An 11,348-nucleotide genomic window follows, 5' to 3' on the forward strand; every position below is an offset into this window, starting at 1 on the left:
TTGTAAAACAAATTTTAAAGGGCTTACTTCTTTTGGATATCAATAATAAAATATTTGTTTATCGATATTTGTCTAAATAATTAAGTGATGCTGTTAATTAAATGTTGTTTTTTTAGAATTGTTTAAATACATTGTATATATTTTAGAATATTTCTTAAATAAAAATAACTATTTTATAGCAAAAATATATTTACCATTCAAGATTTTCTAGAAAAAAATCAGTAATTGTATGGCAATTGTCCCATTCAAAAATGGAAGAAAATAGGCTATTGAGCTTGGGGAACAAATAAATACCTATATTGATTCAATTCTATATTATGGATACGAAAAATCATGCATTTTATTGAAAAAATGTTCCGTAATTGTATTGCAAATATTTTGCAAGGCCCAAGCAAAGGTAGAAGAGAGATCTATTTAGCTTGTGGAAACAAATGAATTCTTATTGTAAATTGTGAATTTCATATAAAATATTTTTTAATATATTTAATTTTATAACCTTTATTAACTGACATGCTTCTCTGTGCAAATTTCGATTTAGTGGGGAAAATAAAATACGAAACATAGAGGCATTGTGCCAAAACTAGCTACGGGTAAGTATGATGTGAATTTGCAAATATTAACGTTTGTAAATAAATGTTAACATTTGTATATATGTATTTATTTCGGCTTGGCAAAATATTGCTTATTTTATTTGATGCAACAATTGCAACATGCCTCTGGTGTGGAGGAAACAGTCTTTCAGCAATTCATTGCGAACTTTTTCACAAAGCCCAATTCTACCTGTAAATTATTGTACCATGTACCTAACCGATGTTAACGATGCAAATGAACATGGAATTCTACTGGAATACTTTTATAGTGATTTTGATTTAAAACACGTATACATGTTCTCATTGTACGCGACACGTTTTTCCGCTCATTGCCAGTTTAATTTAGTAAATATTTCTCCAATTTGATGCAATGTTTCAAATTAACCAATATAAAATGTCTATATTGGAATCCCTATTTTTTATCGTGAATGACAAATTGTCAAAATAAAATATCAAAATAATAGTTACAGAAAAAATATCAATATAGGAGGAACAACAACATTTTTTAGGAAAAATAAATCGGAAAATCAGTACCAGATAAGAAAAACAATATATATATTTCAAAGTCAACTTTTCTTTTTTTTAAATGACTAGAGTAGAGTTGTTGAGAGTAGAGTAGAGTTGTTCTAATTGTGCTGCTGCATTTAATGAAATGTAGCATCGGGCAGAAATTGTTGGAGCACCGGTTAAAAATAAAGTCAATGTTTCATTTATAGATTACGATTGAATGTGGTCCCTTGGGGGAGGGAGGAAATCTAGACCTTACAGCTTACAAAATTTTTATACCCTCCACCATAGTATGGAGGGTATATTAAGTTTGTCATTCCGTTTGTAACACATCGAACTAATCATTTGCGACCCTATAAAGTATATATATTCTTGATCAGGATAAAATTCTAAGACGATCTAGCCATGTCCGTCTGTCCGTCTGTCCGTCTGTTGTAATCACTCTAGCGTCCGCAATAATTGAGATAGAGTGCTGAAATTTTGCACCCGAGGGTATTTTTTCCATAGGCAGGTCAAGTTCGAAGATGGGCTATATCGGTCCACTCTTTGGTATAGCCCCAATATAACGGTACCTCCGGATTTGAGGTATTTTGACGTTCTTCGCCACATTTGGAAACCGAATTAGCTGTAATTTGGCACTTAGGGTTCCTAGTGATCAACAAACTTATATCTCAGAGGATATGGGCATAGGTCCATGTTTTGGTATAGTCCCCATATAACGGTACCTCCCGATTTTCGGTATTTTGAGAATTTTAGCCACAATTTTTAACCGAACTATCTGCCATTTGACATTTAAGGTTCTCAGTGTTCATGAAACATCTCCACCAAACATCGTCAACATAGGTCCATGTTTTGGTATGGCCCCCTTATAATCGTACCTCCCGATTTTCGGTATTTTGAGCATTTTAGTTATAATTTCTAACCGAACTAGCTGTAATTTGACATTTGAGGTTCTCAGTTGTCATGAAACATCTCCACCAAACATCGTCAACATAGGTCCATGTTTTGGTATAGCCCCCATATAACGGACCTCCCGAGTTTCGGTATTTTGAGAATTTTAGCCACAATTTGTAACCGAACTATCTGCAATTTGACATTTGATGTTCTCAGTAGTCATGAAACATCTCCACCAAACATCGTCAACATAGGTCCATATTTTGGTATGGCCCCCTTATAATCGTATCTCCCGATTTTCGGTATTTTGAGCATTTTAGTTACAATTTCTAACCGAACTAGCTGTAATTTGACATTTGAGGTTCTCAGTGGCCATGAAACATCTCCACGAAACATCGTCAACATAGGTCCATGTTTTGGTATAGTCCCCATATAACGGTACCTCCCGATTTTCGGTATTTTGAGAATTTTAGCTAAAATTTTTAACCGAACTAGCTGTAATTTGCCATTTGAGGTTCTCAGTGGTGATGAAACATCTCCACCAAACATCTTCAACATAGGTCCATGTTTTGGTATAGCCCCCATATAACGGTACCTCCCGATTTTCGGTATTTCGAGAATTTAAGCTACAGTTTTTAACCGAAATTGCTGTAATTTGACATTTGAAGTTCTCAGTGGTCATAAAACATCTCCAACGAAACATCGTCAACATAGGTCTATGTTTTGGTATAGCCCCCATATAACGGTATCTCCCGATTTTCTGTATTTTGAGAATTTTAGTTGCAATTTTTGACCGAACTAGCTGTAATTTGCCATTTGAGGTTCTCAGTGGTCATGAAACATCTCCACCAAACATCGTCAACATAGGTCCATGTTTTGGTATAGCCCCCATATAACGGTATCTCCCGATTTTCGGTATTTTGAGAATTTTAGCTGCAATTTTTAACCGAACTAGCTGTAATGATCGGTATTTTGAGAATTTTATCTACAATTTTGTCTATTCAAAAATAATCGTCAATATAGGTCCACGTTTTGGAATATCTCCCCATATAACTGTACCTCCCGATTTTCGGGAATTTTCAGTGGTCACGAAATTTCTTAACTAAAATTCGTCAACATGGGTCCATTTTTGAGGGTCTACATTGTTTTGATGAAACTACCCTCAATTTGACTATTGAAGTTCCCTTCAACTATAAAACTTTTCCGCCAAAACAATTAAAGATATGTTGACTCTTTGATATAGCCCCGTACGTGGTACCTTTCACCTAGCTGAACACATTTTTTTAGATTAGGTTAGATAACACTGTGCAACAAAATGGAGTTGAAAGTCTGGGGCACGGAAAATTCCTCTTGGGGAAGAAAGGCCTTGGTGAGTATATTATGAACCCCGAAGGACAGATCCGCCGTGAGTCGAACTTCCGCGATATGGCGTGATGAAATTTTTGTTAGAGACCCTGTGGGCCATCAGGAATTAGCGTTATATCTTTGTTAACTGTTGCTTAAGTGCTCTACAAAACAAGAAACAAAGATATAATGCTAATTCATGATGGCTTACAGGGTCTCCTGCAAAAACTTCATCACGCCATAACTCGGAAGTTCAACTTACGGCGCATCTGTCCTTCGGGGTTTTTAATATACACATACCAAGAGCTTTCATCTCCAAAAGGAATTATCTCTGCCCCAACATTTGTGTTCACAGTGTAATTTAAGCAATAGTGGGATGCAGTAGGAGTCTATCCATTGTCGAAAAGTTGTTTCACCTAAAATTTTAAAAGGACCCTAATTATTCCATTTTAATTAAAACTATTTTATGGTGGAGGGTATAAAAAGTTCGGCCCGGCCGAACATAACGACTTTTTACTTGTTTTAAATTTTTTCCGATGGAAAACTAACAATAATTTGACTTTTTTTCATATATAGATAATACATACCTGTATGTACGGTTATCATGTTTCAAAAATCGAAAAATCACAAACGTCTTATTGCAGATCCACGGAAATCTTCAGCAATTCTCACAAAAATCGAAAAATGGTTGGATGATAAATACAATCTTTTGCTATTTTGTTATTTCATTGCTGTCTTTTTAATAGGAATTTTTATCTTGTCAGATAGTAATTCAGATAATTCATTATTATTCATTATTATTATTATGATATAATCATATTGTTCATGTTCTTCTATATTTAATCAGATACAATATCATTAATATTAATATCACAAATATCACCCAATCAATAAACAAATGTTTAATCAGATAATTATTATTATATTAATATTATTTTGCCACTTATGTTTTTCCCTCTCATTAAATAAATAAGTTGTTGTTGTCGTAAATTCCTTTGTGTGTGCTTTCTTTTTTTAATGTTTTGCGTCTTCCGGTTACGTTTTTACTTATTGCCATAAGTGGCAATAAGAGTGGCAATATCATTAATCTTGTCCTCAACTGCGTCTTCCGGTTACGTTTTTACTTAAATTTTTTCCGATGGAAAACTAACAATAATTTGACTTTTCTTCATATATAGATAATACATACATGCCGGAACGAAAAACAGCTTCAGATGTTTCATTGGTATTGGCTGAATTGCTGCTGGTGGTTGCGGGGGTGCTGGGTTCATATGGACTCTGTGAGGTAAAGATGAAACCATTGGAAGACGTGGATGCTTGATTGTGGGATGGGGCTGTAGAACTAATAAAAATACTTTTACTATTCCTTTGGAATTCTAAAGAAGTTGTTTGTGGTGCATGGTGAGGATTTTGTTCCCCCTCTTCCTGCTGCTGCTGGGTATTTTCAAAAAACTTTTCACGAAATGTGCCACAGACATCAAATCGTGTGAGATCATTGTTGCTGGAGAGTAATTTCAGATTACCATCTACATCATAAAAGGGCTCATAGGCTCCACCTTCGCGCACGGGGGGATCTGGGGAGTTTATGGTACAACTACCTGCCATGCCGGAATCACTGGATCTTGGACTGGGGCATTAGGAACTTTCACAGCATTTGCATTTAGGCGAGGTAGTGGTGCTGGTTGAGCTGTCCTGGTTGTTATCACCAAGCGGGAAAGGTCTACGATTTTCGTTGTTGTTCCTATCAGGTGGTACCTGATTGGTTATGGAACTATTAGCCTCTCCTCCTCCACCCTCTAGGGCCTGGGAGCCGGCGGCAAGGGGTATATAATGATAGCTAATACAACGTTTGACGGAATTTCTCCGAGGCTGCCCAGTCTCCTCATTACTGCTTCTCTTGGGCTCAAAAGAAAGCTCCGTTTGTGATAAATGGAAATTTTTGGAATTAAACATGGAGGGAGGGGCTATAACATCATTTAGTTGCAGTTGTTGGTGTTCATTGAAATTGTAAAGCAGTTCTGCTTGCAATTTATCCGGTGCCTCACGACACATGGCTGGCAGGTCCAAGATACTGGCATGCACCTCCCCATCCACAGCATCACTACCAGGTGTTGTTATTTCCACTGCATCGGCACTTTGATTTTGCATGTCATTACGATCCTGCCAAGTGGGTACATATACCTCCGTTTTGGAACTACGATTAAAACGATTGCCCACAAACATATTGGGCATGCTGTGGCGTTCTGTGGGTGAACTGGCCAAATGTGATATGGAGCTATTCTTGATTTTTGTTTCATCACAGAGATCGGCTAAATTTTCACAGGCAATATAGGCTCCCTTCAGTCGTCCACCATAGACAGAGGACCTTTCGGATATTTCAGAGGTCTGCTGTTGTAATAGTTGTGGCTTAAGATGCTGAGAATGAGGATGAGACGGCAGGGGTATATCATTGGCTTGGCTGGAACCACCTTCTCCTCCTCCCAATGCAAAATGTGCTTTAGAGGTATGTATTTCGCAAACTATCGTCTACTGCCATTACGTATCCTATGCGAAATAGTACTAATTTGAATGTACATTTGTACAACTATGTTCCATAAATGGGAGCCAAATGAGAAATAACAACTATGTTCCATAAATGGGATCCAAATGAGAAATAACAAGTAAAAAAAGTATCAGTCGGCTTGGCCGACAGAGATATACCCTCAGCCTGTGTATATTGAAACAACTTTTTTCCCAAAAAACGAAGGTATTTAGAGGGTTTTAAAATTGTTGAACGTATGAACCGACAAAAATGTTGATAAGATTAAAGAGCAGAAGTTTTGCGGGGGAATTACTTAAAGGAATTTATCGACATTCACCATTATGGAAGTCGATTTCCAGCCACTACATATGAAGCCATGAAATAAAAGTGATTCGATAGCAGTTCTTAAAGTGAACTTATCCGAAATTTTGTTTGGGAGGTACTGGATAAAGTGTACAAATATTGTCCATATTTGAACCTGATCTATATCTGGTAGATATAATAAGATGTGTAAAGTATGGACCAATTCGGCCACTCCCTTCAAAAGCTACCGTACGAAAATTTTTGAAATTTTGTGGGGGAGGTACCTGAAGGAGTGAACCGATATAGCTTATCTTCGAACTTAAACTATGTTTGGACAAAATATTCCTAAGGCCAAATTTTGGACCCAATCAGCAGATCCGTTGGAGAGTTATCTTGCGCTCCAACCACCTCACACGGTGTCATAGGGCTTTTGTGAAACTTTCCGGCTATTTTCTCAGGAAGTTTGGACTTGCCCCTGATGAAACTTGTACCGTCGTATGGGGGCCAGTGAATACAAGTTGCTAAAACAAAAATCAAAGCGATTCGAGAGCAGGTCCTAAACTGAATTTATCCGAAATTTTGTGTGGGAGGTACCCGAAGGAGTAGACCAATTAAGTCCATATTGGAACCTAAGTCTGGTACATATTTCACGATGGGCAAAGTATGAACCAAATCGGTTACCCCCTTAAAGAGTTATCGTGCGCACAAATTTTCCGAACATTTTCGAACTTTTGTGGGGGAGGTACCGGAAGGAGTGGACCGATATAGCCCATCTTCGAACTTAAATTAAGTTTGGGCAAAATATTACGAAAGCCAAAATTTGAACCGAATCGGTTCATCCGTTCGAGAGTTATCGTGCGCTCCAGCCAGCAGGACAGACAGACAGACAGACCGACAGACAGACGGACGGACATGGCTAAATCGACTCCAAATTGTCTGAAACACATTTCGTCCAAACATACTTGGGGTCTAAAACCATTATTTCGATGAGGCACATTTTCATCGTATCAAAGTGTATATACCCTCCTTAGCCTAAAGGCTGAGGGTATAAAAACAAAATCCACATATATGTACATACAAACATTGGAATACGTATGATTTGTTTTGTTTGAGAAAATAAAATGTGTCGGTATTTTGAATTATTTTATTTAATTGATTTCTTCAAAATAATGAATGAAACCGCATTTAAAACGTGTCTATAAAATTTTTATTTTGTTTCAAGAATGTGTTGCATAAATTTGTTTTAAGATTTTCGGTATTATTCACGAGTTTACGTTCTACTTGACAGATACAAAGCAAGTGAGTGATTTTGACAGCCCTTTCGAAATACATAAACCCATATTTACATGGAAAATTTTAAGTTTACGTGTTATTTCGTTTGGCTAGTCGGTCACATAGATTTTCGTTTCGAAGGTGTTTACATCAACAGAAAATGATTTTTTTCAATTTCGGAATCGCAAGAAACCTTTCGGTCGACATAAACAGGGGGTACATTTGAAATCAAAATTTTGTTTTTCTGTCATACAGAAAATCAAAAAAGAATACTAAAAAAGTAGTCTGTCAAATAGGTCGTTGGAGTTGCTTGTGCGAAAAAGTTAACGAATAATGCAAACATTATAGCTTTGTCGAGGAGGACTTAAATCTCAAGATTATCCACCGAAATCGTGAGCTAATCCATCTGATATATGATAATATTTGGATCTCGATCCAGCATTTCTCCTTTTCGGTTTGGTGATCTACTACAAACCGTTCTTAAAGCTCTCAACAATCAAAATGATGCTGTCACAATATATGAGAGATTTATCAAAATATGGACCAAAATTGGTAAAATTTTAACTTGGCCGGTATCTGCGTTTTCGCATCTAATTGAATGATTTTAGCTTTTGTAGTTTATTGGGTAAATTCCTTGGTATTTATTTACCAATTTGAACCAATTTACCCATTTTAATGGGTATTTACCCATTTCACTTCTCTAGCAATATATCATAAAGCATATATTGAAATTTTAAAGAAGAGTTTAACGCCAAGCGCTGAAAAATCGGATTAAACGATAATTTTTATTTTGAACAGGATATCGATCCTAAACATATACATAATACTAAGATGTATTTAACCTACAGTACTCCACGTATTTTAAAAACATCTCCACATAGTTGTTCAGAATCGTTTTTGCCTGGTCAAAGCTCTGTAACTTTTGAACGGATAGAAATATTTTCATAATTTACATTGGAATACAGGCTAGTGGTTGCAGAGGAAGTCAAGGTCAAAGTTAAAAATTTTAATTTTATTTTACATCAAAATATGAGCATTTTTGAGTTTTTCATATGTTCTAACTATTTAAAAAAAAGTCAAACGCCAATAAACAAACCATAAAAAGCAAGTTAAATAAAACACTGTAAAATAAAAAAATTACAAAATAAAAAAAGTCTCCTTGGGTTTCCATAAAACGCATATGACCTTATAAAAATTCATATATAAAAAAGTCAATTTGTTTAAAAAAACTATAATTTATATGGGAAACGGTATGGAAAAATACATATTTTTACACATGTAAAGAAAAAATAAAAACTTCAATAAGCAAAAATTCTCAAATAAAAAATTAAATCAGCTTAAGCCAGGCTGGGGCTCTAACCCACGCCCTTGAAAACACATGGAAAAAAGTGTTGTCACGGTTGTCGAAGCCGCCCCACAGCCGATATGTCTGAGGAGCCTTTACCGAAGGCGAAACATGCATGTCACATAGTGGTGGTTGTGTGGGTTCGTATCGACGGCTTTCCTTTTTCACTCGCATCATTAGGTCATTAAGCTCGTTTCTAACGAAAAATTAATTAAAAAACAAGTAAAAAGTCGTTAAGTTCGGCCGGGCCGAACTTTTTATACCCTCCACCATAAAATAGTTCTAATTAAAATGGAATAATTAGAGTATTTTCACAATTTTAGTTGTAACAATTTTTCGACAATGGATAGACTCCTACTGCCTCCCACTATTGCTTAAATTACACTGTGAACACAAATGTTGGGGCAGAGAAAATTCCTTTTGGAGATGACAGCTCTTGGTGTGGGTATATTAAATACCCCGAAGGACAGATGCGCCGTGAGTCGAACTTCCGCGTTATGGCGTGATGACGTTTTTGCAGAGACCCTGTAAGCCATCATGAATTAGCATTATATCTTTGTTTGTTGTTTTTGTAGAGCACCTAAGCAACAGTGAACAAAGATATAACGCTAATTCCTGATGGGCCACAGGGTCTCTAACAAAAATTTCATCACTTCATAACGCGGAAGTTCGACTCACGGCGGATCTGTCCTTCGGGGTTCATAATATACTCACCAAGGCCTTTCTTCCCCTAGAGGAATTTTCCGTGTTATCTAATCTAATCTAAAAAAAATGTGTTCAGCTAGGTGAAAGGTACCACCTACGGGACTATATCAAAGAGTAAACCTATCTTTTAATTTTTTGGTGGAAAAGTTTTATAGCTGCAGTGAACTTCAAGAGTCAAATTGAGGGTAGTTTCATCAAAACAATGTAGACCCTCAAAAATGGACCCATGTTGACGAATTTTAGCGAAGAAATTTCGTGACCACTGAAAATTCCCGAAAATCGGGAGGTACAGTTATATGGGGAGATATTCCAAAACGTGGACCTATATTGACGATTATTTTTGAATAGACAAAATTGTAGATAAAATTCTCAAAATACCGATCATTACAGCTAGTTCGGTTAAAAATTGCAGCTAAAATTCTCAAAATACCGAAAATCGGGAGATACCGTTATATGGGGGCTATACCAAAACATGGACCTATGTTGACGATGTTTGGTGGAGATGTTTCATGACCACTGAGAACCTCAAATGGCAAATTACAGCTAGTTCGGTCAAAAATTGCAACTAAAATTCTCAAAACACAGAAAATCGGGAGATACCGTTATATGGGGGCTATACCAAAACATAGACCTATGTTGACGATGTTTCGTTGGAGATGTTTTATGACCACTGAGAACTTCAAATGTCAAATTACAGCAATTTCGGTTAAAAACTGTAGCTTAAATTCTCGAAATACCGAAAATCGGGAGGTACCGTTATATGGGGGCTATACCAAAACATGGACCTATGTTGAAGATGTTTGGTGGAGATGTTTCATGACCACTGAGAACCTCAAATGGCAAATTACAGCTAGTTCGGTTAAAAATTTTAGCTAAAATTCTCAAAATACCGAAAATCGGGAGGTACCGTTATATGGGTACTATACCAAAACATGGACCTATGTTGACGATGTTTCGTGGAGATGTTTCATGACCACTGAGAACCTCAAATGTCAAATTACAGCTAGTTCGGTTAGAAATTGTAACTAAAATGCTCAAAATACCGAAAATCGGGAGATACGATTATAAGGGGGCCATACCAAAATATGGACCTATGTTGACGATGTTTGGTGGAGATGTTTCATGACTACTGAGAACATCAAATGTCAAATTGCAGATAGTTCGGTTACAAATTGTGGCTAAAATTCTCAAAATACCGAAACTCGGGAGGTCCGTTACATGGGGGCTATACCAAAACATGGACCTATGTTGACGATGTTTGGTGGAGATGTTTCATGACAACTGAGAACCTCAAATGTCAAATTACAGCTAGTTCGGTTAGAAATTATAACTAAAATGCTCAAAATACCGAAAATCGGGAGGTACGATTATAAGGGGGCCATACCAAAACATGGACCTATGTTGACGATGTTTGGTGGAGATGTTTCATGACCACTGAGAACCTCAAATGTCAAATGGCAGATAGTTCGGGTAAAAATTGTGGCTAAAATTCTCAAAATACCGAAAACCGGGAGGTACCGTTATATGGAGGCTATACCAAAACATGGACCTATGTTGACGATGTTTGGTGGAAATGTTTCATGACCACTGAGAACCTTAAATGTCAAATGGCAGATAGTTCGGTTAAAAATTGTGGCTAAAATTCTCAAAATACCGAAAATCGGGAGGTACCGTTATATGGGGACTATACCAAAACATGGACCTATGCCCATATCCTCTGAGATATAAGTTTGTTGATCACTAGGAACCCTTAGTGCCAAATTATAGCTAATTCGGTTTCCAAATGTGGCGAAGAACGTCAAAATACCTCAAATCCGGAGGTACCGTTATATTGGGGCTATACCAAAAGGTGGACCGATATAGCCCA

General features: G+C 36.6%; 1 protein-coding gene across 1 annotated transcript; it reads right to left on the bottom strand.

Moving 5' to 3' along the window:
• Window positions 1-4,970: 4,970 nt before the first annotated feature.
• On the bottom strand, window positions 4,971-8,122 carry LOC141392531 (uncharacterized). The gene is made up of 2 exons (XM_073965468.1): window positions 8,099-8,122; window positions 4,971-5,861 (listed from the first exon to the last, which is right to left on the bottom strand). The coding sequence occupies exons 1-2, from the start codon at window positions 8,120-8,122 to the stop codon at window positions 4,971-4,973; spliced, it is 915 nt and encodes a 304-aa protein (XP_073821569.1).
• Window positions 8,123-11,348: the final 3,226 nt, after the last annotated feature.

This window comes from Musca autumnalis, unplaced genomic scaffold, assembly GCF_047663935.1.
Source record: "Musca autumnalis isolate F117 unplaced genomic scaffold, ASM4766393v1 scaffold_2, whole genome shotgun sequence".
Classification (NCBI taxonomy): Eukaryota; Metazoa; Arthropoda; class Insecta; order Diptera; family Muscidae; genus Musca; species Musca autumnalis.

Coding starts and splice junctions, on each gene's coding strand:
- LOC141392531 (XM_073965468.1), bottom strand. CDS start 8,122: ATGGGTAAATACCCATTAAAATGG. Junction 5,862..8,098: donor GTAAATACCCATTAAAATGG/GTAAATTGGTTC, acceptor TAATGGCAGTAG/ACGATAGTTTGCGAAATACA.